Genomic DNA, 27,020 nt, shown 5'->3' with positions numbered 1-27,020 from the left:
AAAAATATTAAATGATATCTATCAAGTGGTAATTTAGTAGTATTGTAATGTAGCTAACAATGGACTAATGTATATACAGACAGACAGAAAGACAGTATAGAGTATCTACTCTGCTAAATAAAAATTGGTATATCTATATAAACACTGCTGTATTTAATGCTTATATCTTTGTATAAAAATAAAGGAGTAAATGTATTTAAAAATGAACTCAAAATTTTAATTTGTTAATTGACTAGACTTGATTTCATGGTTAATATCACTATTGATGTAACTAATCACAGTTATGGAATCTCAACGACAAAGATTTTTTTATCCAATCTTGACAAGTGAGGTATTTTTGGAAAGAGGAATATATATAGAAAACGCCTATGAAAATTAGAAAATCCGCAGAAATCATATTTGCAAGTTATTTGCAAAAATCTGCAATGCTAATTTGCAAAATTAATTTCATGCCTTAAATGACTTATTTAGAAAAAATCTTTTTATGAAATGTGTTAATTTATAAGTTTAGAACATACTTAGGGCAAAAAAAAATTCTTTAGTGTTACTTTTTTCACCTTATATATGAAAAAAGCAGTTTCTCACATTTTATGATAAAAAAAGGTATAGGAACAAAAAATATGTTTTTTCTTGATGTAAACACAATAATTGGCATAAAATCTATCATCCAAAATGTAAAAATCAGATATAGAATCCTTTTTAGAGCAAAAATAGTGCAAAAAGTAACCAAGACATTTTTGCAAAGTATGAAAATCTGAAGAAAATAGTTCTTTTTGATTTTGATATACATATCAGATAAATGTATATAAAATTAGTGATCAAAAACTATAAAACAAGTTATAACTTTTTCAATCCTATCATTGATTAAAATGCACATTTAGGTTTACTTATTACCAAAGTAGCACATAAAAACTCTTTTTATTAAGTTATTAAACAAAATAAATTCAAATCAACAATTAGGCGTTTTTTATAATGCAGTAGACCATTTTGTAGTTGGTTATTTGGCATTTATTTTGTTTAATTACATCATAAAAAGAGTTTTTATGCACTACTTCGGTAATTCTTAAACCTAAAAGTGCAATTTAATCAATGACAGTGTTGAAAAAACTTATAACATGTTTTATAGTTTTTAATCACTAATTTTATATACATTTATCTGATATGTATATCAAAATCAAAAAGAACTATTTTCTTCAGATTTTCATACTTTGCAAAAGTATCTTGGTTACTTTTTGCACTATATTAGCTCTAAAAAGGATTCTATATCTGATTTTTACATTTAGGATGATAGATTTTATGCCAATTATTGTGTTTACATCAAGAAAAATCATATTTTTTGTTCCTATACTTTTTTTTTATCATAAAATGTGAAAAACTGCTTTTTTCATATATAAGGTGAAAAAAGTAACACTAAAGAATTTTTTTTTTGCCCTAAGTATGTTCTAAACTTATAAATTAACACATTTCAAAAAAAGATTTTTTCTAAATAAGTCATTTAAGGCATGAAATTAATTTTGCAAATTAGCATTGCAGATTTTTGCAAATAACTTGCAAATATGATTTCTGCGGATTTTCTAATTTTCATAGGCGTTTTCTATATATATTCCTCTTTCCAAAAATACCTCACTTGTCAAGATTGGATAAAAAAATCTTTGTCGTTGAGATTCCATAACTGTGTAATGGTTCTATGTTTAGATCCGCTGTTTACTAAAAATATTTTTTTCTGTCGTTCAGTGGTTAGCAAGATACTTCGGTACACAAAAACACAGAGATCGTTTTACTTTATTATATTAATATTACCTCTATTAGCCTCTAAGGCCCCATGAGGTAATTTAAAAAAAATTAAGAAAAATAATTTCTGGTGCTGCTGCCCATAAATTATGGGCAGCACCAGGAAAATTTTTTTTTTTTTTTGGGGGGGGGACTTTACTTTTGGGGGGGTTGGGAGTGTCCCACCCCCAAAGAAAAAAGCTTAAAACCACCACAGGACCAATATGTATATAGCCTGAAGAGTAGAATCCAATCGGTTCAGTGGTTACCGAGATCTTAAGGGACGGACGGACGGACAGACATCATTCTACTTTGTATTATAGATATGAAAACCGAATATCAACCAAATAACAGAATTATACCCTAATTTTTTTGTCGGATTTAGATTTATACAATATATATATTTCTTTATCCCAGTAAACGATTTTATAAATTAACTCTATTCCATAAATTTCTCATATTTGATATGAGGAAGGCACAGATCTTAAGGGATAAGACAATGGACAATGAAAAACAAAATTTAGTAATAAAAATAATTGATGGAGGATTCAAATAATTTGCTAATTTTGTATTACTCAATCAAGATTTTATAAAGGTACCCAAAGTTTTAAGGCCAACAAATAAGAGTACGTGTTTATAAATCTGTATAACAGCATAATTTACAGTCAATTGCCTCTTCCCTCCAAGATAAAAAATGATAATGAAGTTTATTTTACCAGTAATAGAGATATAACTAATTAACAACAGTTTTTATAGAAATGATCACTATTACCTAATAGTTGATCTACCAATGTCTAAGTTACTTACAGACCAGCATAAACACACAAAAGCTTCGCTTTTAACATTTCAATTAAATTTAATTTTTGTTCCTTAAAAAAATAGAGATGCTTTTGAAAGAAAAGAATTCAATATTTTTTCAGGTGTTTCTTATTTTAAATTAATAGGTTCTACTACGTTTTCACTCAATTTTCAGCATTTCAAGATTTTGTAGCGAAGCTACTCTACAAATATTGCAAGTAGAGTTCCTTAGAAGCCTCTATGGGCGAATCCGCTAGTATCTAGATAACACTGTTCTAATGACAAGATAACTACATTCTTATACTACACGCTAAACGCTATTCTGATAGAACATTTTTTTTTCTTAGATAAAATTTAATTGACAACCTAATTTGAATTGATATAAATTAAATATTCAGAGATACTACTGACAAAAGACAATTATATCCATAAGTAGCGAAGCAATACAAAACAATACAAATGAATATGTAATGAGCAGTTAATTGCTATACAATAAGTACTATTACGTACGATCATTATTTCAGATGGACGAACGTACGGACAAACCATAATTATAGAATAGCTTTGCTACTTAAGAATCTTTTGATATTCATCTCAAGTTGTCACAATAATTCTAGATGGAATCAGTTTTTAATTTATTTTATCTTTCTATGATTATATTATAAGGGGGTTACAGATATTTTAACTCTTGCTCCTTCTATTTTAAACTGTATTTTCATATCTATCTTATTATAAGTATCATTTTACATTGACATCTGAAGAGAGCAAACATGCTCGGAACATTTTGTAATGTCTGAATAAATATGCAAAATTCATATTTTCTTTGTGAGTTAAACTCTTATATCATACCTTTAAAAACTTAGAAATTTCAACATAATTAATGTTTAAAAACGCAGCTTTTAAAACATGTTAATTGGAAAGATTTGAAAGATCAGTCAGAAAGAAAATAATCACATCTTGTATTTCTTTCAATGAATACAAACATTTCTTTTAATGAGCAAACTAGGTTCTTCAAAGAAAAGCATCCCTTCGTAATTAAATTATATGGGATATTTAGGTATAGGACAATGGATAAGTGATATGTTGATGTTTACCCTTAATGATGATAAACAAAATTACCCCTGCTTTAGGTTAAAATTATTAGTTGAAAATTTTTAACAATAACACTGCTAGCTTAAAAAATTGAATCAAGATAAAATAAAAACTTTTAAAACTTTGAGTGCAATTAAAATTTACATTCTAATGTACACTCCTTCCCTGTAGTATATCAAACATTTATGATCTTTTGTTAGCTAAACATAATGGACTACACTTTACAGAAAAGCTTCAGTTTTTGAATCACTAAAAATTATTATATGTTCTTGAATACGCAAAAAAAACAGAGGATAGTCAAACAGAAAAAAAGTAAAGCTTTCATGATCAGAAATATTTTGTATTATTAATGGTTTTAGCTTTGAGATAAAGTAAATTAAAGATTACTTCTTGCAAAAAAACCAAACGTGTTTAAAATTTAGATGAAAGATTTAATCGATTTTGCCAAATTTTTAATAACTTTAATTTCAAATGAAAAAGAGCATTAAGTTGATAAAATAAAAGAAGTTTAGATTTAAAGTTATTTATAAATTTTATTATTAACAATTTAAGTTTAAGACTATTACACTGTAATTGAGATTTTAGAGTTCTTTGGCGAATACATAAATAAACCTTTAACAAATAATATTATTTTCAAATCTTTCATTTTACACCTTATTAATTGGTTAGATTTGTTCAATCAAACACATCAAATAATTTAATTTTCAGAAATTTTAAATCGCTTGAATCCACCTTAAATCTTAAAACATAAGTATTGGAGGTGGATTTGATTTAAATATCTTTTTATTATTATAGATACAATTTTTCGAGAGTGAAGAAAAGAAATTTTCTAAAATGTTTTTTTTTATATTTTCTATGTTTACTATAAGGAATAGCAAAAACACACCGAGACTAGTGAGTGTGTTAAATATTATATTTACAAAATATTGTCCAACATGAAAAACCTTGGGCTTTGGGCGAACCCATTTAGAAAAAAAACTACAAAAATTGAGAAATAAAGTTTCAAAAAATAACGACATTGGTTATATCTAGCTTTCTCATGGAGTGGTAAGTGTATTATTATCAAGAAGAAAACTTGGTGTACTTTCACTTCTGCATATTAGCAAATTCTCGCACTATATTTATAAAAACACAATAGCAAATGAATCTTAACCCTTACAGATCGGGGGGGGGGGGAGGCTTAAAGAGCCCCCCCCTCTAGTTTTTTCAATCTCATTTTTTTTTGTAGGTAAGATGGAGAGCTGTAACTTCATGACTTTTTAAGTGTAGTAATTATACGTCGGCAAGAGTTGATTTTATTAGGATATCTGGTCTGTGTCGGTCGTGGTGTCCGGTCAAAGTCGGTTGGGTAGCAAAAAAAATTAGAAAAAATTCTAAATAAATCTTAATTTCTACATTATGACTTTTGTGTATAAGGTAGAAACCTAAAATTTTTTTGGTGAATACTTAGATATCAATGACCATCTAAGAAAAGTGGTGTTATGACCGTTTGACCGCTCCCTGACCGACTTTATGACCGATTTTTGTCCGGCTTTTACTACAGACATATATCATGAATATCGTAGCTTCTATTACAGCTAGAGACCTATAATTTTTTTTGGTAAATCCTTGAGCAATAATAAACAGATAAAAATATTAATTTGCGCCGCCAATCGCCGTTTTACCGCCGTAACCGCCGAAAATGGCGGTTTCCGTTATTTGCCGTTTTTCGGCGATAATCAGAAAAAGTAATTTTTTTGTTATGAAAAATAAAAGTTCGTCCTAAAATTTGATCATCCTAGCTGCAAAATTGGCCGCTCTACAGCTGTTTTAAAATTTAGCGGCTGGCCGCTAAAAAGCGGCTAAGGAGCGGTCTGACTGTTATGACTAGAAAAAGTAATTTCCTCTAAAAATACACATGAACCACCAGAAAAAAATTTTACGTCTTTATCTTTACCAGGAGCCGAGATAGAGGGGGGGGGCTCTGTGAGCCCCCCCCCCCCCCCCCCCGATCTATTAAGGTGGGAATTGGGGCCCGATCTGTAAGGGTTAAGGGATAATAAATTGGACGATAGATTGACGTAAACCCCCCAATTATGATAAATACAATTTACCCTTGTTTAAATTAAACTTATCAATGGAAAAATTTTGTAAAAGCTTTATACCAACCAATCAAACAAAAACTATAAAGTTATTATGCAAACAAATGAGAGAACATGTTTATAAAATCTCTGGTATCAGTATAATCGGGTGTTAAAATTATAATATGAATATGCGGTTCTGATGTAATAAATGTGCGAAAGTAATTGCATACCAGAAAATATAAGGGCGTTTCCTTCTGAAAGCGAATTAAAAATGCTTTAAGTTTATATTATACAGACAAGGAAAGATACGAAAATGCTGCAAAATATTGTACGTCCGTGAATGAAAGATTTACAAAATTTCTTGTTTATTGGTTAGTTTTGAACTTTTAAAAATATTAATGGATTTAAGTTAAATGAGCTAATTAGCAAAAGCTAATTATATAGGCATTTTTTTTTTACAAAATTTACAAACCCTCACGTATTGACAGACGGACGGAAATACCCTATTAATATGAAAAGCTGCGGTGTGGTAAGTAAAATTATGTCGGCCTGTTTTTGATAGTTGTTTTGGAAATTTATGTTCTTGCAATATTACCGAAACTTAAAAAGTGGCTAAAATATAAAGCTATTTTATGACTTAGGTATGCCCGTTTATAAGTTTGTCTCTAAGTTAATGCTGTAAGAAACAATTTTTTTTAATTGACGGTTTTTTTAAAATACATTACAAATTGCCTTTAACTGTAAGATTCATAACTTGATTACAAATGTGTTCTATTTCTTTAAGATGTGCTGGGGTTGGTATAGCTGCGCTACTTATGTATATAATTATCCTTGTTTTAAGAAAACACTATCTGTATTTTGGGGAAACATGATAATAAATCAAAAAATCTAAAACTGTTTTCTTGACAAAATTTCTAAATGTAATATTTCATTTTTGCTGGGAGGCTGCTCTATAAATCTTTGTTGGTCTGTCTGCCAGTAATTATAATATATTCAATGTCAGGAATAATTCAATGTAAAATAAACACTATATTAAAACTTATCATATTATAAAGTAAAAAAGAAAGATATTTTTTTACCCCTTTAAAACTTTTTTTTATATAACTTAATTTTGCGTTTATTGTGTAAATTTTTGTTGTTGTCATTATTCCCTTTTAAATACAGATGCTTTACATCCTATATGATGTTTACTTAACTTGCGGTAACGCTCTAAAGGCCTCTAGGGGCACTAGAGTGGGAGATAATTCTCTTTCCATTTTAGTTTTAAATAAAAACAGTAACACAGCTTTTTGAATGAGTATTTTTTCCAGAAGTGATTTTTCAAGAAGATAGGTGTCATTCCCACAAATATTCATAATCCTTTACTGGACCTGTAAGAACCTTCACTGTAAAGAAGAAATATATTGGTCCATCGGTTAGCAAGATCTAAAGCTACAGACAGAGATGCTGTTATGTAAAAGGTTATATAAAGGCCTGCAAAGATAGTATTCAGATTTTTTATCATATCAGAAGGCGGAAGAATAGCAATAATGTTTGTATTTTAGGTGATAAACTAACAATCCGACTATAAAAAAAAGTCAAATCTTACCTCAACGCTGTTATGCTTAAGCCAACAAGAAAAACAAGAAAATTGACAGTGAAAATTAAATATTTTAAGAACTCGTAACAACATTTTCCACCCATAGTGTTTTGATAACTTTTGTCTCTGGTCAAAAAAAGGTTTAAGCGTTTTTACTATTTGGATGCAGTTGTATTTCACTATAATATTTCATATGTTTTGTCACTTAAAAATTTTTTTCTAATATTGATTATTATATCTTTTTATTTACTTTTTGGTAGAAACTTTCGAAGAAATTATTTTATCATCATAAGTTTATTTTCTGAAATATAAAACAGGAATAAAATTAACTAAAAGTAGTGAATTACATAAACAATTGTTTAAAGTACCTCTAAAAACTTTACAAACGGTAACAATATTCGTAGGAATCATTACTAGAAATATTTAGTAACAACTAAGAAATATCAATTATCATTTAAATTCATTGCACATATGATTGATTGGACACTGACAGGGTAAGTTGAATACTGAATGCTCAATTGTCGTAGTGATCTTCAACAACAAAAAGGATAAATATAAAAAATTACATGCATTAAAAAATAATCTTAAATCTTTTAATTCTGTAATTTAATAGATAATTGCAAAAAAGTAAAATTTCTACCACCTTAAGCAATTCTTGAAACCGCACTTTTGAACATAACAAATATAACATAGTTATACAATTTAATTTCTAACAATAATAATTGTTAATAATAAGTAACGCAGCAACAACAAGCTATAATTCAAAAGATACATTAAAAAAAAATTAAAAAGTTTAACCGATTGAGTGCTTATTTTATGCAAGCTTCTCAAAGGTCATATGATGGTTTAAGGCTAATTTTATGTCTCCCAATTCTATTCGGAAGCCCCTAGATGCTAGGTCAAAGCTTCTAATACCTATAAAACAAGGATGACAACATCCATAAAAGCGAAGCACTGAAACAGTAGGACAAACGGACATTAACACTTGTAGAGTGTCTGAACTGAATAATCAGAATATAAAAGTATAAGAGTCGAAACAAAATTATAAGTAAATTTGTTGTAAAACTGCTTGATACAGGATAATGTTTATGGGCATACTTACATCTGTAGGACTTGATTATAGAGTTGCTTTGCTTAAAATATTGTTCTTTGTAGTCCCAGGAATCAATATACCAAAATTCAGATCAAACGGATAATTAGATCACATAAAAATTTGTTGTTAAAAAAGTAGAAAAATCAACATGTTTAAATGAACGTACGGACATTCTAGTAATGATTATAGAGTTGCTACGCTTTCTTAATCTTACCTAACAACTACAGGAATCACCATGCAAAGTTTGAAATCGATAGGACAATTCTAAAATGCCTGAATTAACGAATTAACTATCTCGGACGGACGGACGGACGGACGTACGTACGGACGGACCGACCCTAATTATAGAAAAGCTTCGCTTTTAAAAATTGAAATTTAACTAAAATAAAATATGGATTTCTTTTAAGATTAAATTTTTTATCACTTATAAATCTTTGTTTCACATAACTTATTTAGTATGATAATATGATAACTATTCATTCCACAAATTTTATGCTTATAATATGCTAATATCTTTGTTAATATTTGATATATACATATCTAGAGAAAGTTTAAAAGTTTAGGGGTCTTCGTGAAGGAACGCAGAGGTTACCGGCTTTATACCAACTAAGTCTAACTAAAGCGCTTTACAAAGCTTTACTTGGGGGTGTGCATTCAAATCCGCAAATTTTTAATAGCGCGGCTTTTTATCAAAGAAAGAAAATTGATTATTATTTACTTGATTATTAACGAATTTTTAGATAGTAATTAGTCTAAAACATACAATATCAAAATAAAAAAAGCTATTTAGCGAATATATCAAAGTGTCATTTACAGTGATTTATTTACTTTGCCTGCTAAAATTAAGGATTTGTGCATTAACAAAAATTTCATTGGTAATTTCATTGTTTATTAATGAATTTCAAAATTTGTTAAACATTATTTGCTTTACATAATATAAAAAAAATAAATATAACTTTTATAAATCTGAATAATTTAAAATTATTAAATTTTTCTTGTTAATTTTTTAAATCAATGCAATAAATGTTAAAAAAATTTCTTTGTATTTTTGCAGTATAGTATTAAACAATTCTTAGTTTTTACAATAATAGTTTTGGGAAATATGAGTTAAACATTTATATCTATATCAGCTAAATTTTGCTTTTATAATTTTAGAAGCTTTAGAGAAGCATCGAAGAATGTATATTGTTATAACTTCAAGTAATATGTGCATGTGAGTGTGTGTGTATGAATGTAAATGTGTGTGTGAGGTTATGTGTCCCCCCCTCCCCTCCCCGGCCCAACTCATTGAAGATGTAAATCTTTATCGCTATTTTCTCAAACACTTTATATATTACTCTATCTTTAACCCTATCTATATTTTAGAAAGCGAATCTTTTCTACATTCAGAGTTGGCCCTGTCGTCCTTATTAACGTCCGTCTCTGATTGTTGATTTCCTCATGGTAACTTATTTCTTTGCATAATGATTCATGAAACAGTTTTAAAATTAAATGAATTTTAATCCTTTTTAATGACTATTTTTATATGATTTACTCGATTTTTTGTATTGATTATTTGCACGATTATTATCTCTCTATATCTCTTGGTATACTATCTACATAGCTATCAATATATTTCTTATTATATATTTAAAATGGAAATCTAAAGTATAATATTAAGATATATTATATTTCTTGGTATAAAATGTCTTAATCAAGTTTTTAGTAGGGATGCTATTCTCAGTTATTACTTTGTCTGTAAGTCCGGCTATCATGGAAGCATATAGATATTTTATAAAGGTTTCGTGATTTCCTATTATTCTTCTATCTTTCATTCGCTTTTCTTATTACCACTAAACATTGATTAATTCAGTATTACATAAGGAAAAAAAGAGTAAGAGAACTTGGTAAAATAATATAAAATAGTAAAATGGGAAGTAGGTAAAAAAAATGAAACATAGAGAAAAGAATAATTAATATAGATATAGAGAACAAAAAGAATGTAAAAAATAAAGATATAGAGAAAGTAAAAAGAAGAGATAGATATAGAGAGTTACAATTTTATTACAGAATAATTATCCTTCCTGCAAGTAACAGCTGTGCCACTTTTAAAATAACCTCTTTAGGTTTTCTATGAATTAGGATAATTTTAGAAATAGCAAAGTACAAAAGATATCTTCTTGATGTCCGCTAGAAGTCAAGTTTAATTTAGGCATCACTTAAAGATGTTATAAGCACGGCTTTTTCTAAATCAGTCTCAACGTCCGTCCGTCCGTTAGTTTAGCCATGTAAGAACTGTCCAATAGATATGATTATTCCTGCATCAGCAAGTTAAAATTTAGAAAGCGTACCAATTTATAAAGGGGTAACTTTTTTTTACTTACATTTATCTTTTTTGCGGTAACGTTGTAACTCTATTTCTTGCGAAATATGACTTTCATATTTGCGAACAATAAACCATTTAAATATAATGAAACAAGGACATTTATGTCCATAATCAGCGCAGCAAAAACTTATGATTGTTTCCTGATTGGAAATTAGTTTAACATTATTAATCCTTAGCTATTCAATATATAACCTATGTTCATAGAATATCATATTTTTAATTTTAATTTGAACTATAATTAAAAAAATGAAGCATAAACGGACAAAATCCTCTTATAGGGTTGCTTTACTATTACTCAGGAAAAAAGAAAATACAGAAAGCGTTTTTATTTTAAGGAAAGTAATATAAAATTCAATTTACCTCTGGTAAAAAATGGTAATACATTAATTTTTCCAAAATAAAAAACAAAACAATAAAACCGCTTTAAACTTTCGAGTCAAGATAAAAACAAACTCTTGTGTGTCCGTTTGATGACAAACTCCTACTTGAACTAAGACCTAGAGACTAGTTGCGCAGCCAATAAACTTCATCTCATTCCTAACTTTCATCAACTATTAACCCGTGCGTGAAAAATATGATGATGCGTAAATAATGGGTCCTCAAAAGTCAAGAATCTCATCTATCTATCTACAGGTGAACAAAGCCCTTTAGTAGCGAATCAAATCTATAATTCGAAATATTTGTCCATATGTCTGTTAGAAACAGTGTTGAAGAAACGTGAAATTTCTTGACTGCTATTCAAGATAGACAGCTGATTGTGTTAATATTTCCTTTACAATGAGCATCCAGAATTAACATTTAGTTGGTCCGTCAGTCAGTCTATCGGTATGATCTGACAGTTTATTAATATTGGAAAAATTGGAATTACTCGACTGCTATTCTAGATATAAGGCTGATATTATTAGTTAAATATTTTCTAAACGATGTGCATCTTCTCTACTTCTTACTTGGTCCGTCATTCTGTCAGTAATTTCCTATATAGAAGACATCAAATTTTTAAAAGAAAAATTTGTCTCTATTTTGCTATTTATGATAAAAGGCTTATTTCTGGTGAAAATTTAGCTTTTGAAATTTTTGTAAGTGAGACAACAACCAATATAATACTTTCAAATCCCTTCTTTTAGTTGCAAAAGGGTAACTATGTGTATTTGTGGCGAAACACTGCGACGGTTTGCCTCAAAATACCAAGCGAGCATAGAAACCCCTCGCCCTTATTATGAATAAAATTGAAACAATGAGGGAGTTTTCTTATTTACCCTAGGTTAGGTTAGGTATAGGGTAGCCCCGCATTTTTAAAGCCCCCGCAGTGCTTGAGCGTAATGAAAATAATTAATTAATTGGATCTACTGTAGTTCACTGTAAAATATTGCTGGTAACGAATATTGCTAAAAATCTATGAATTTTAAAGGCTGCTAGCTGCCAAACGGCTGAACGTACAAATCATACCCGCATACCATTTTAAGCGGTATAAGAAGGCCTACAAATAATCTGGAATAGCCAAGATCCAATGATGCACAAGGAAAGCTTCATTGAAGAAAAACGTGTAAAATTGGCCCTTTTCGCGCATTTCTCTGCACTGCGAGATAATTATGCATTATTGATTTATGGCTATTCCAGATTATTGTAGGCCTTCTTATGCTGCTTAAAACAGTGCGCGGGCATGATCTGTACGTTCAGCCGTTTGGCAGCTAGCAGCCTTTAAAATTCATAGATTTTTGACAATATTCGTTACCAGCAATATTTTACCGTGAACTGCAGTAGATCCAATTGATTTTAAAATTGTACGTCGATATCATATCAGCCACAAACACTTTTTATCATAGCCATACAGTCTACTTAAACCATTACAATTGTATATAGATAGAATAACAAGTATATAAACATATTTTAAACACTGTTATGAATTTATTATAAATTAATTTGATTTTAATATAATATTAATGTAACATAATAACATGTTAAATTTCTTGAGATTCTCTATACTTTAGTTAATTATTAGTTTATTAGATAATGGTTAACAATTTTACTAGTAAAACACAGGAATGTGTTTTAAATTCTTGATTTTGTTTTTTGTTTACTGGTACATCATTTCATCGGTATTTTCTAAAAATGAATAAGAAATGATGAGCTTTATTTAAATAGCGGTTTCCCTCAAAGTGCCTAGTTAAGTAGAACCCCTCCCCATATATTTCGATACTAATTATTAAATGGTTATTTTTGTTGGTTTGTTTATTACTTTAGTTGAGGTTTGTTAAGTTATATTTGGTAGTTTTACATGCAGGGTAATGGGCACAGCGGGGACATATAGACCTATAACAGCCTTCATTTTTATAAGATTCCAATAATCATAAAAAAAAGATTGCCTTTCCCTTTCTTCGCGCCATCCTAAAGGTACAACTCCTTGACAGATATCTGTGTACGTGCTTGTAAATAAATATACCTACTTGTATTTCCCATAAGAAATAATTTGCTAAGTTTTCCATACAACATCATTCTGTCAATATGGTCTTCCCTGAAAAAAAAGGTGGGTTAGTTAGTTAGTATATGCCTTTTATTGAGGGTGGGGACATTGGACATTATATTAATTACACTGGTACTCAAAGATCTATATCAAGTTATTTTACTCGTTGTCTAAAAAACTTTGGGTGCTTTATTGAATTTTGGTTCAAAAGTAGTAGTGTTCAAACTTATCAACAAATAATTTTAATCTAAAGTTTAAACTTTAAAGGGGTAATTTTGTTTCTCCTTATTGGGATGTATATTCATTTATTTGTTTCATCCATAAAGATCTCTGATCCTTGTACATATAGGAAAGGTTGGAAAAGAACAATAGAATATTATTGCCCCCCCCCCTTTCCAGATATTTTTAATCTACCAAAGGAGGAATTTTGGCAATTATGATTGAAATTAAAATTGATTTATTATCCATTGATATTCATTGTCCATAGAAAAAACTTACTTTCTGTCCCACATCATTCTTTGCCAGAAATTCATCCTTTCTGGATGGATATTGTACTTCATCTCAATTTTGTCTCCAATTTCCAGGTACTCCTGCAAAACAAGTGGTAAGCAAAAGTTTAGTGGGTGAGGGGTCATTTTTTTGGCCATGTGTGAAAAAATTGCTCGATGTTGAAATATAGTCGAAATACAAAAAAAAAATATTACAAATGGGATTGATTTTTTTGGAAGCAGCTTATAGTGCCTAGTAAAAAATCACGCCATACAATATTACTGACCAATGATAGGCCAGTATACATTTTACCATTGGTCAATATGAATGTATACTGGCCTATTATTTGTCATTTGTATTGTATGGCATCATTTTTTTTAAGCACTATATGCTGCTTAATTTTTTTGTTACAACGTTTTTTTGTCTTTAGAAAAATCTGTACAATTTCAAACGAAAAAAAAAACGCGTTCTTTGCGGCCTCTTACCTTGTTTTCAGTGACAGGCTTCCATTTTGGGAGTGCTGGGTTGCTGTCGAAGGGGGTAGGGTTGCCGTACTTGGCAAAATTTGTCCAATATTGGATCATCATATCTCCAATCTTGGTCTCTCTGTCAGTGTATTACAGTCAATTTAAGTTTCTTTTGCGACTCTAGCTCGTTCGCCCAACGTTTGGCGTTTCATGGCTTCAAATCTTGGCCTAAACCGCATCATAACTAAAGACTTTAAAAGTTTACCCACTGCACTGCTGCGTTGTTAGATGCGCGACATAAACAATAAGATTAGGGGGAATGCACAGTTGAATTTATAGACAAAGGTCGTGAAATCAAATAATTAGTTGTCTTATAGGGCGTTTAACTATAGTTACGCCCTAATCACAAAGAGGCTTTGTATTCAAAGGTTATCATAAATACCCTAAAAAAATACTGAACTTTTGGTTAATAACAGAAATAGCCAGAAACCATTATGTGACATGTATGAAGCTTCCATTAGTTTGCGAGATCTTAAAGGACAAACAAAAAACCTTTTTACTTTGCAGGATAGTGCTGCACAATTGAATAGTTTAACGTTGACTCTAATCCCTGTCAGTTTCTAGGTGCATTTGTTCAAACTGATCAAACAACATCAGAATGTCTTCGCCGTTAACAGGGGACACCTAAAACATTCGTAAATAAATTATTTTTATTTATTATTTCATTCATATTCATAATTTTGATAATTTTTGTTCATGGATAAGACAATGAGCGATGAACTGATGGACATCCAAAATGATGATAGACAAAATTACCCCTTGTTGCTACAATTTCTAAATTGTACCTAACTGTTATAGGAATTATCATGGAAAGTTTGAAATTAATAGGACAATTCTAACATGTTTAAATTAATGAAAAGAAATAACCGTTACGGACGTACGGACGGATGGACCGACTCTAATAATAGAAAATCTTAGCTCTAAAAAAATAGAAAATGGGTAACCTTGTTATCTGGAACTCCAAAGAGAGAGGCTATAGTTGTATCAGGCTTGAAGGAGAAGTAATAGTTATACACTGGAACTTTGTGGCTCTGCATCAGCTCTACTACCTGGATAGATAGATAGTTATATAGATAGATGGATGGATAGATAAAGAGATAGTTAGATAGATAAATAAAAAGGTGGAAGGATAGTTATTTATGGATGAATTAGTCATCAGATAAAAATCCATTGGTTTGGTTTAGGCTATTGGTTATTTCATTACACTTACAGTATTGTTTAGGCTACTTTTTACAGCTACTTCCATCCACCTTCAAATACAGAGCCTCTAGGGCACAGTTATATATTACATAAAAGTGGACAAACGTCTTAAACTGTTATTTAGATGTTAAGAAGTGTAAGAAAAATACTCAGGTAGTTTACCTTTTGATCAGGGCTCAAGAAGAGGGCATCAGTGAACAGTTCAATCCATGGTTTGTAATTGCTTTCAATATTGTAATTCTCTCCTATTGCAAATATTTAAGTGTGTTTAGTGTGTCAGGGATCTAAAGCGATAAGACAATGGCCGATAAATTGATTTACATTCCCAATGATGATATACAAAATTACCTCTTCTGTAGATTAAAATTAGTGGTTGAAACGTTTTAACACTAAGCTTAATGAATCGACCAATCAAAATTCACTCCCAAAAATTGTTAGGCCAACGAATAAGGAAACGCTATTATAAGTCTTTTGGGACTAGTGTAATAAACAGCACATTGTTCCTCTCTCTCTCTGGTAGTGTGTATGTTTTATTAAAAGCAAAGCTTTTCTACGTGTTTCTGTTTTTTGTGTATTTGTTTTAGTTTGATGTAGAGTACACCCTTGTCAATAGAGGTGTAAGGGGGTAAAGGGGAGATAACACCTCGGGAGATTGTTAACCCCCATTAATTATGATATAGAGGTGCATGCCCCTGTTCTCATACCTGTGTAGTATTTAGTGGCAGTGGAAGCCAGGATGACGTCATCATAAGAAGTTTCAGTTACATTAGCGCTGTTACCAAGCATCAACATATTAGCAGCCATTCTTCGCCATAAAGATTCACTGAAAAATTTAATATTTGAATTTTAATAAAATCTAGCGGCACCAATCCACTTTTTATTAATCTTTTTTTTTGGGGGGGGATTTTTTTGTAGGTTTTTTTTCTACAGGGGGTGTAGGTACCCTTCTCGAAAAAAAAACAACTTAACATGGCCTATACAAAGCTCCACTGTTAATGAGAACCATATCGGTCAAGCGTTTAGCAAGATCATCTACAAAAGACACACGCAAATAGACACATACATCCTGTTTCTTTTCTATGTGTATAAATAAAGAACAAAATAAATTCTATTTAAAGCAAACTTTTTCTTAACATTTTATTACAAAATACTTTTAAGCAATGTAATACTCTTTAAGTCTTAAACAGCTAAAATGTGTCAATTTTATTTTTACACTTCCTCCAATCATTTGTTTTAACTCATTATTTACAACTGTTAGTATTTTGGCACCCATGACGGCTACCGCCTATCATTTTAACTGTTAAGACATCTACCATAAATTTTCGCAACCGTTTTGGTAACAGTCAATCATTTTTCACCTTTTAGTGTTATTTTGTTCATTTGAGGACACCGCTATTTAATTTTGCTCCTGTTAGAGTTACCGCCAATCATTTAGTACCTGTTATGAATACCGCCAACATTTTACGCACCTGTTAGGATTACCGCCCAGCATGCTAAGCACATTGATAGCTCCTTCATTACTCACCTGTTAGAATTACCGCCCAACATACTAAGCACATTGATAGCTCCATCATTACTCACCTGTTAGGATTACCGCCCAACATACTACTCACATTGATAGCGCCATCATTACTCACCTGTTAGGATTACCGCCCAGCATGCTAAGCACATTGATAGCGCCATCATTTCTCACCTGTTAGGATTACCGCCCAACATACTAAGCACATTGATAGCTCCATCATTTCTCACCTGTTAGGATTACCGCCCAACATACTAAGCACATTGATAGCTCCATCATTACTCACCTGTTAGGATTACCGCCCAACATACTACTCACATTGATAGCGCCATCATTACTCACCTGTTAGGATTACCGCCCAGCATACTAAGCACATTGATAGCTCCATCATTACTCACCTGTTAGGATTACCGCCCAGCATACTAAGCACATTGATAGCCCCATCATTACTCACCTTTTAGGATTACCACCCAGCATACTAAGCACATTGATAGCTCCATCATTACTCACCTGTTAGGATTACCACCCAGCATACTAAGCACATTGATAGCGCCATCATTACTCACAGTTCCAGAGATCATGGGCACCTTGTTGAACATTCCTAAGACAAAATAAAAGATAAACAAAGGCATTTTATAAGTAGAGAAGCTCAAAGTTATAAAAAACTGCAAAAGATTGGTCATACTAAACTGCAATTATAATAGAAGAGGTAGTGCGCTATGGTTAAGATGCTTTTTGGTAACAGTAGTCATTTTTTTATTAAATATCTACACATATTGTATATTCAATTTAAGTTGACAAGATCACATTATCAACTTATATAGCTTGATAATAATTTATCAAGATTTAGCACTAAAACAAAGCAAAAACATAAGCATGACCTAATAAATATAGAAAGTTTAGTTGGTCAATCCCTTAATTGGTCCAATAGGAACACAGCATAGAAAATGGTCATAAAGTACACTCATTTTTGCACTTTTTCATTTTATTCATAAATAGTTAATGTTCTTTAAAAAAAAATAGGTTATTCCTGTTTAAGTTGGACGTATTATTGTTTCTGATTCAACAGCTAGGGTAATAAATATAAACCCACCTGTTTTCAAAGCATTGAGTGGCTCCATGGGTAATACAGGATCAGTAGAGTAGGTATCAATCACTGGCCACCAGGGTCCACGTTCCCTAGGTTCATAATCTTTATTTCAAACATTTATAATCAAGAACTAAAATCAAAACTTTTATAAGATAATATTCTCTATAATTCACTGTGACTGTCCATAAGTTAGTCCATCCGTCCGTCAGTCCTGAACGCTATAAAAGAAATGTTATTTTCACGGCCGCTATTTATGATATATGTACGGCAATTCATTTGTTAGGATTTCCTAGGAAAGGTTTTTTTATTTCCACCCAAGAAATATATTCTTGATTTAACATCTGCTTTTTAAATCACGTTGTCCGTATTCCCATCCATAAGTTTTGTGCTTTGCTACTTATGTATGTTATTGTCATCTTTTTTATATCTTGATTATTGCATTATAGAAAAGCCTTTTCCTTTCTTTATAAATCTTTAAGTTTGCCCTAACTACACTATAAAGAATAATTAATAAAATACAAAAAAAACATCAAATTCTGAAGAAAAAAATCACATATCATTATTCTGTATTTAAGATATCCAAAATGGCTTAATTGAGGGGTTATGAACTACAAAAAAAGTACTGTTAAAAGATGATATTAAAAAAAAGCATTAGAATGCAGCTTATACCAATAATGAAATTAATTCGAAAAAAAACACGAAACCTATACGTGGTTTTCAGCTATCGTTGGGGGGCAACATATAGTAAAATTGACGACCTTTCCATTTGCCCCCATAATATTATATTATATTTATTTCACTTGTTGGTTATATCTTAATACACGATTAGAATGTGATTGTACATGCCGTACAAATCTTTAAAAATATTGGCGGCTTACCTGTCAGACAATTCAGCCATTAGGTTAGGGGCAGCGTATCCGCTCATCTTAATCAGCCCTGGGCATTATTGGTTATGTATACATATTTATTCTAGAAATTACTTTCTCAAAGTTCTTACTTTAAAAGTTTTGAAGATATTTAATTGAAACAGATAGATAGATAGATATGGAGAGAGAATGAGAGAGAGACAGACATAGAGAGACAGACAGAGAGAGAGAGAGAGAGAGAGAGAGAGAGAGAGAGAGAGAGAGAGAGAGAGAGAGAGAGAGAGAGAGAGAGAGAGAGAGAGATAGAGAGAGAGAGAGAGAGTGACAGACAGACAGACAGACAGAAAGAGAATGAGAGAGAATGAGTGAGAGAGATAGAGAGGGGGGAGAGAAGAAGGAAGTTGAGAGAAAGAGAGAAATAAAGAGAAATTAAAAACTTATGAGAGAGATTGAGAAAAAAGTGATAAATGAATGATATGCACAAAGAAAAAAATAAGTTTATTTCCAATCTTTGTATACATCTACATAACCATGCCTTCAGCAGGAATATTCTGCATACAAGTCAACATAGCCTCGCTATAGTCTGTAGGACATTCAGCTTTAGCGGCCAGTTGTCTAGCTGTACGCTTTTCATCTGAGGCTTCGGCTGTTGCACGTCTCATCAACATGTTACCACTCTGTGTAATGGCCTTTGAGAAAAGACCTAGAAATATAATTAATGTTTTGGAATAGAGCAATTATTTGAATTTATATACTTGCTTATTTAAACCTTTTGATCATCAAAAGAGAAGCTTTTCATATTTAATGGCATATTAGAAATATCCTATCGAATTAAAACTTTTTTTCTCAGACTATTTCCAAATAGGGTCTAGAACCAAATTAATGTTTATTAACTTGTTTTCTACATTACATATTTTTTAAAGGATTATGGCAATCGAAAAAATCTAGAAATTTACAATTAATGACTAATCAAAATTGTATAAAACATATGGGGCTCAAAAGGTTTTGTTTTGAAATTGTATAGGCGCCAAGGAAATGATAATTAAAAATTTTCTTGATACCTGTAGCTTTAGGAGAAAGTTGCAAAGCATTGACCATGAGAGCTCCACTGCTTTGGCCGAAAACAGTCACTTGTTCTGGGTCTCCGCCAAAATTGTGGATAAATCTCTTGACCCAACGCAGGGATTCGAGCTGGTCCTTCAGACCCATATTGCCTAAAATTTCAATTGCTTTATTGACAAAACTTGAAAGAGAAACAATGATGACAACATTCATAAGAAGCGTGGCAAAACAAATTATGGATCGACAAACGGACAAAGTCAGTTATAAAGCAGATGTTCATTGTCATAAAAAATAAGATTTAAAGATAAAAAATCGCTAATTCTTTTTCACATAAAGTATATAATAGTCATTTTTTGAATTTCCGACAGTCTGCAGGACAAAGTAAATTATATACTGGATGCTCATTGGTACCGAGAATCTACACAAAAAATCTGCTGTCTACCTTGAACCGAAAATCAAGCTTTTCGCATTACAGACGGACGGATAGATGATTGAACAGACGGATTGTCAGAAAAGGTGAAAAGGAAATGTGTAAACAGTAAGAGCTAAAAAACAGGATATGTCTATGTACAATGATAGTTTTCTGTGCATTGAGAAGAAATTTGAAGTGATTATTTTACAGTATGGCTTCCTAACCGAAAAAAAATCCGCTAGATTATAATCATTGTTTATTTTATGCCGTTTTTATCAAATGCTTTGCAAAGATCACGTTTTAACTATAAATCAACATTAAAAAATATCTGCTCTGCTTTAGTCAGATTTAAATAAAGTTCAAACCTGATACAATATCATTTCCAAATGTGAGGAATCCCAAGGCTCCAAGACGATAGTTTACAGTTACAATCACAACTCCCTGATTTTTTCAGATAGTCACACATATTCTTTAAGAAAAGTAAATTTAGGTTTTTTGGGTTAAGTTCTTTATTTAATTTGTGATTTGGGCAGGCTATTGATGTAATAATGTAGTAAATATTGTACTAGCGTATTAATACTATTCAGGGGCGTCCAAGCTTTTTTTTTGGGGGGGGGGGTAAAAAATTTTTTTAAAGAACATTTATTTTTTTTGGGGGGGGGTTAATTACCCCCCCCAAAATGGTTTGGGGGAGGGGGGGGTATATACCCCCCCCAAAATCGTTTGGGGGTGCCAAATGGCCCATTACCCCCCCCCCTTGGACGCCTATGATACTATTAATGTATGTCCACGTGACTTTTTATCTGAGTCTTACCTCTCTATTTTCCTAACCTCTCTGTTCGCATGGACCAACATCCTTGACCAGGGGCGTCCAAGCTTTTTATTTTGGGGGTGGTAAAATTTTTTTAAGGGGGGGGGGTACTTCGTTTTTTTTTTGGGGGGGGGGTTAAAATGACGCGCGAATCGTGCCGCAAATTTTTTTTACCCCCCCCAAAATTTTTACCCCGGGGGTAAAATTTGCGGGGGGGGATCTGTTGGCAGGGGTAAAATTTGTTTACCCCCCCCAAAAAATTTACCCCCGGAGTAAAATTTTTGGGGGGATAATTTAAATTTTATCAAAAATTTATTATTAAAAATTTTTTTTTGTTAGAGATTTTCTATTTTGGGGGGGGGGTAAATACCCCCTCCTAAATGGTTGGGGGTGCCTAAGGCACCCCCAGGGTAGGGGTAAATTTTAAATGGGGGGGGGGGTGTAAAATGAAAAAAATTTTGGGGGTGCCTACCCCCCCCCCTAAATTCATTTGGGGGGGGGGTAATCGCCCCATTACCCCCCCCCCCTTGGACGTCTATGTCCTTGACCATTGTAATTGCCCCTAATCCCTATTCTATACATATAAAATTTGTACCATTTATTAAACCAATATTTTTTTCAGAATGAAATTTGTTTATTTAATGCCTCACTCCCTATGAAAATAACTGTTATCGTTTTATTTATGATTTTTAAAATTTATATGTGCTATCTTTCCTTTTTAACCATTTCCACTGGGATATACTCATTACCAGCGCCCATAGTGAAAGCTCCGCCGTGGAACCATACCATCACTGGCTTCAGTGCGTCCTAGTTTTTAAAATATTATTTTTACAGATTGAAAAACAAATTTATATCATTTAAGAATCAATTTTTAAAAATTATAATTAAAATAAGATTTTTCTATAGAATTTTTGAAGGTAATTTCTTGGAAATGTTCTTTTTCCCCTGTAAAATACTTTGTAACCAGTCCAGAAGCTTTGTAAAGTGACTATCAAAAAAGAAGTTATACTGGCCTACCATTAGTCAATTAAAATGTAAAATGGTCTTGCATAGCATTCTTTTCATGATTATATATTTAAAAACAATATTCCAAACTGTAATAATAATATCCTTGCCTTATTTTGTGTCAACGAGGGTGAGAATATATTGAGGAATAAACAATCCTCGGAGCCAACAAACTGGAACCTCTTCTCACCATAAGCCTTGACCTGAGCGCATTCTGCACGGAATCCAAAAGCCTCATCACTTTTGTATGCTGTCACTGGTAGCGGCGCCTTGAAACGGCGCTTTCCAATCGGGGCTTGAGCATAGGGTACTCCAAGGAAAGAGTAGATGTATCCCTCCCCCTTATCAAGCTTGTTTCTATATCCCTTGAGACGTCCCAGGTAGGTTTTCACCTCAACCTCTTCTGGCGGGATTGGTTGGGCGGGTTCTTTGGGGGAGGCAGGCTCTTGGGCGGCGGGGGAGGCGGGTTGCGCGACAACAACAGCTGGCTTTTCCTCCATGATTTTGGTGACGTCATCAGTGATGTCATTGTTAGAGTCAAGTTTAACATCTTCCTCCTTGTTACTGCTGCTCTGTTGGGATCCTGATTAAAAAGAATAATATTTTATCCAGTATGGCTTCAAAACTGATTATATATCCGCAGGATAAGATCCGATTCTAGGCCATACTTAAATATCATGTATCGTATCGTATTGTACATTTTTATATCTGTTTATAGCTGTTTATAATACGATGCGAAAAATAACTATTTTCACTTTTTTAAAATCGAAAACGAAAATTACCAGGTATATTAATAAAAAACAATTTTGTTGTGGTATGAGAGGTCCTTAAAAATGAAAGAAGGGTTGAAGAACCTCCTCACCCCTCTAATCAATATCAATGTTTATACCTGGAAGAGGTTGTGGGGGTGGTAGGCCTCCCAAAGCCAAAGCTTCTTCCTCGGACGTTATCATCTAAAACAGTAATAGATATTATTTGTAGGAATTTAGGATTTTGAAAATTGACAACAAAAAATAGCGCATGTACAAAGAATACCATCAAAACATGTTTATTAAAAATGTTTTTAATTAATTTTTTTCTAATATGAAAAAATTACCTTAAAATTTGAAACAACTCCAAGTTCTGCTTTGTTTTTCCAACTGGCCTCCCAAAGACTAAAAAAGAAGAATATATGGTACTTACTTTCCCTCAATGTTCCTATTGAGCATAGAACTCCTACCCAGTATACATTAACCTAACCTGGCTTAAAGTAATAAAGAAAAAGAAATAAAGCACTAATAATTTTTTATTTAATTCAATTAAGGGGGGGGGGGGGGGCGTTATTGTTTTTGGAACGACCATGCACTTTGAGGTAATGATCAATTTTTTTTAGTTTTAATATATTCCATTCACTTACAGTTTAAATTGACTATTTAGACCTGTTAGTTCCTATGGCTTTCAGTAAAATAAAATTAGTAAAAATATGTTGAACTTACTTTGGCATGCCACTAGACGTATGACCAGCGCACATAGCCTCCACAAGCTCTTTCAAATCATTCAGGGATTTGTCAACAACAGACAAACTGAAATATTAAAGACTTCAAGTTTGATTTCTGTAGTGGTATATTACAGTATCGAGATAATCTATCGAAAATAGTGATAATATCAAAAGATACGATTTTGCAATATATTTCAGGGACCTAAATGGATAATACAATGACCTATATATTGTTATACATCCACAATGATGATAAACAAAATTACCCTTTTAGTAGTTAGTGGTTGAAACGTTATTATAAAACTTTGGGGACTTTTGTAATAGATGGCTCAATATCCCCTCCTTCCCAGCATTTACTTAATTTGACATTAAGACAATATATTGCATTGATAATGCCCATTCTACAAAAAACACATAATTAAATACACATTTCTTAATATTAAAGTAAAATGTGTCTTATAAATCAGCTAATAACGTCGGAAATACAAACCCAGACGAGTCCCTACAAAAGAAAAGCAATTTGCTAGCAGACGAAAAGGGTCTCCACCACTAGGGCCATGTAGTTGTCTGGATAGTATACTTATACATTACCCCGTCCCGATTTAGAAATTTTTTTTTTAACATTTTGGCCCCCAGCCAAAATATGGTTGATTTATGCAAAAAAAAATGACCCATGCAAAATATTTTTTCAGTCATGCAAAAATTGCGATGGTATAAGCACTGCAAAGTTTTTAAATTCTGCAAAAAGACCTGTTTTTAAAGCCTTTGTACCATCTCAATTTTAAAGATTTTTACAAAATTTGAATTCTAGTGTGTCGATATAAACATGAAATTTACCCAAAAAATGGGGGCCGTCTAAACTATAACATATATATGAAGAACTAAGGTGTAGCAAGTAATCTTCCAAAGTCAAAATTGCCAAATTGCATACATAATTAATAGGATTTAGACGGATTGGACAGATACAGATATCTGGCTGATTTATAATGCCGGGTATCCAGTATTCAGGTTTATATTGACACATTAGAATTAAATTTTGTAAAAACATTAAAATTGAGATGGTACAAGAGCTTTAAAAACAGGTATCTTTGCAGATTTTAAAAAATTTGCAGTGTTTGTACCATCGCAATTTTTGCATTTGAGAAAAAATATTTTGCATGGGTCTTTTTTTTTTTGCATAAATCAACCATATTTTGGCTGGGGCCAAAATTTTAGCAAAACTTTTCTAAAACGGGACGGGGTATTATACATACATTTCTTTTTCTTAATAACATACCTCAAACTAGTGTTATCCTCAGTGACACTGTGACAAACTATTTTCACATCTCCAGAATTCTTCTCATCAATTCCCTAAAATTTTATTTTCAATAATTTTACCAAAAAACACAAATTAGAGGGACAGATAGTTCAAATATAATTAAGTTAGATATAACAAGTAAAGATGACATAAAAATGGTATATCAATAAAAGAAGCATTTTTCAACTTCAAGTAAATAATTTATACATATATCTATAAAGGTTTTGTTATTGATATAAATACAAAAACAATCTACCTCTTCCCCTTATTATTTCATTAAAGAATAAAAGAGAAGGTAGGATGTGCTTGCTTTGCAATGGAAAGCACCTAACAGAGAGTTTTGTTCACTGGCAGAATATTGGAGGCACAAATTTTCCAGGAAAGCCCTCTACAAATAAATTTTACCTCTGCCATGACATGATTAAGAACTATGAGAGCACAGGCCGCCAACCAAACTTGGTTCTGCAGCCACATTTTAGTTCTGAAAGAAACCAACAGGGGATAAAAAATAAATTTCAATATTCAAAATGCTTGCTTGCAAGAAATTTTTATGCCTGAATGATTAAGAAAATAATAATTATATATTTATTAATCAACAAGTAATTTTTGAAGACGGCGATTCCTTGCTTTCTCTTTTCTTTGCAATTGCTGACACTTAATTTTGCTTTTAGTTTGTCAAACATTTAAGTCTAAAGACAATTTAAGAAATAAGTATTTTGATTTAATTATTGCTATGCATAAATACTATTTGCTTCGCTCATAGCCTCTAGGTTTCGCTCATACTCATACTCATATAAGTGTGCTGGAATAAGGTGTGAAACACATTTCAGTTAATCTTTAATCCCTGTCGCAAATCCACAATAAAGGTTTATTTTAAAGATGTTAAAATTTGGCATGAATAATACCTTGTCCATGAAAGTAACAATTATTTTAAAATTATTTATGCATAATTAAATGCAATTTTATTTATCTTGGCATTACCCCGGGGGACAATCAAAGAGTTACACAGGTTTTAATATATCTAAATTAGGGCTAGGCAGCTGCTTATATAATTTTCCTCCACAGCCACGTAATATGGCTGCTAAATTCCAAACAGTTGCCGACACTATGTTGGAAACAGCAGACAGATGTAACTGCCACCAAGTCATAGTTAACAATCAGCAACAAAATTCCATTTTCGAACGATTCCTAGCCTTTACTAAAAAGGAGTGCTTACAAGAGTTGATTACGATCTTTATGATTGATTTACTTAAATTGTGGTTTAGAACAAGAATAAAGAATTAAGTACTTAAAGAGCAATGACCCTTTAACTTTCTTAAATGAAAATTATTATCATCTTTTCTATATACAAAATTTTTCCTAGGAACTCTCATTTTACCCCCTGAACAAATTTGTTGGCTAAAAACTTTGGATACTTTAATAGAATTTTGATTGGTTGGTTCCGAACTATTTAGCAGTGTCCAAACTTTCAAACAAATAATTGTATTTCATTATTAAGATCCTTGAAACAGAGCCTCTTAAAAAGGACAAATCAAATTCTCATGTCCAGTCTAATTATTATGTACAAGACAAGAAAATACAAACCAACACTCAAACTAAAGTATCTTCACTAATAAATGGTCTTCAGGTTGTGTACGTGCTTTCACTTGGAAAATTAGGATATAACTGCGCTTAGCACAATTTACAGGAAGCGAGAAAGCGGACGATAGATAGATAAATAATTAGAGAGAAAGTGATAGATAGATAAATAAGAAAAGAGAGTAAAAGAGATATCACTCTGAAGTAAAAAGAATTCACCGTTTTAACATGACCAAAAGGACAGGTATTAACATAAGAAAAAACAATTAAGAAAGCCATGAAAAAAAATATAAAAATTTGACATTGGACAATAACAATCTTTTAAGAGAAGATTAATTATATGAACAAAAAAACTATGCTTACAACTTTGTCTACTCTGTATTAAAAATTTAGTTAAAATCCTTAAATAGCATAAGAACCAGGAAAACCTCCTTTTATTAAAAAACTTAAAAAAAAACTTTTTTAT

At 31.5% G+C, this 27,020-nt stretch overlaps 3 protein-coding genes across 3 annotated transcripts in view; all 3 read right to left on the bottom strand.

The window, feature by feature from the left end:
• The window catches only part of LOC145334116 (CD63 antigen-like), a 28,745-nt gene extending 21,121 nt beyond the window's left edge, over positions 1-7,624 (bottom strand). Inside the window, exon 1 of the mRNA XM_080179405.1 lies at positions 7,312-7,624. Within this exon, the coding sequence (XP_080035531.1) occupies positions 7,312-7,406 (95 nt within the window). The 5' untranslated portion in view covers positions 7,407-7,624. The remainder of the gene's footprint in view (positions 1-7,311) is intronic.
• A 5,028-nt stretch (positions 7,625-12,652) lies between these two features.
• On the bottom strand, positions 12,653-20,827 carry LOC145333743 (carboxylic ester hydrolase-like). Its single transcript, XM_080178963.1, has 15 exons — positions 20,752-20,827; positions 19,974-20,126; positions 19,448-19,615; positions 18,925-18,982; positions 18,050-18,135; positions 17,523-17,557; positions 17,075-17,130; positions 16,142-16,260; positions 15,600-15,682; positions 15,182-15,286; positions 14,796-14,861; positions 14,196-14,324; positions 13,720-13,811; positions 13,205-13,272; positions 12,653-12,863 (listed from the first exon to the last, which is right to left on the bottom strand). Exons 2-15 carry the CDS (start codon positions 20,119-20,121, stop codon positions 12,835-12,837), a joined length of 1,242 nt encoding a protein of 413 aa, XP_080035089.1. The 5' UTR covers positions 20,122-20,126; positions 20,752-20,827; the 3' UTR covers positions 12,653-12,834.
• A 1,075-nt stretch (positions 20,828-21,902) lies between these two features.
• LOC145333279 (uncharacterized) lies at positions 21,903-25,466 on the bottom strand. The gene is made up of 7 exons (XM_080178410.1): positions 25,382-25,466; positions 24,956-25,029; positions 23,678-23,764; positions 23,299-23,356; positions 23,092-23,155; positions 22,313-22,785; positions 21,903-22,004 (listed from the first exon to the last, which is right to left on the bottom strand). Exons 1-7 carry the CDS (start codon positions 25,448-25,450, stop codon positions 21,903-21,905), a joined length of 927 nt encoding a protein of 308 aa, XP_080034536.1. The 5' UTR covers positions 25,451-25,466.
• Positions 25,467-27,020: the final 1,554 nt, after the last annotated feature.

The sequence above is a fragment of the Acartia tonsa genome, chromosome 12 (assembly GCF_053477335.1).
Source record: "Acartia tonsa isolate MP-2025a chromosome 12, ASM5347733v1, whole genome shotgun sequence".
NCBI lineage: Eukaryota > Metazoa > Arthropoda > Copepoda > Calanoida > Acartiidae > Acartia > Acartia tonsa.
The sequence above is the reverse complement of the archived record's forward strand: the minus strand, read 5'-3'. Positions and strand labels throughout refer to the sequence as shown.

What these genes read in the sequence shown, in the direction of transcription:
- LOC145333743 (XM_080178963.1), bottom strand. Translation starts at nt 20,121, where the DNA reads ATGGGTCTGAAGGACCAGCTCGAATCCCTGCGTTGGGTCAAGAGATTT. An exon ending in ACTCAATGCTTTGAAAACAG is followed by an intron (nt 17,558 to 18,049) that starts GTGGGTTTATAT and finishes ATTTTGTCTTAG; the next exon opens with GAATGTTCAACAAGGTGCCC. An exon ending in ATTTCTTATGGGAAATACAA is followed by an intron (nt 12,864 to 13,204) that starts GTAGGTATATTT and finishes ATTCATTTTTAG; the next exon opens with AAAATACCGATGAAATGATG.
- LOC145333279 (XM_080178410.1), bottom strand. Translation starts at nt 25,450, where the DNA reads ATGTGGCTGCAGAACCAAGTTTGGTTGGCGGCCTGTGCTCTCATAGTT. An exon ending in ACGTCTAGTGGCATGCCAAA is followed by an intron (nt 23,357 to 23,677) that starts GTAAGTTCAACA and finishes CTTCTTTTTTAG; the next exon opens with TCTTTGGGAGGCCAGTTGGA. An exon ending in GAGTTGTTTCAAATTTTAAG is followed by an intron (nt 23,156 to 23,298) that starts GTAATTTTTTCA and finishes TTACTGTTTTAG; the next exon opens with ATGATAACGTCCGAGGAAGA.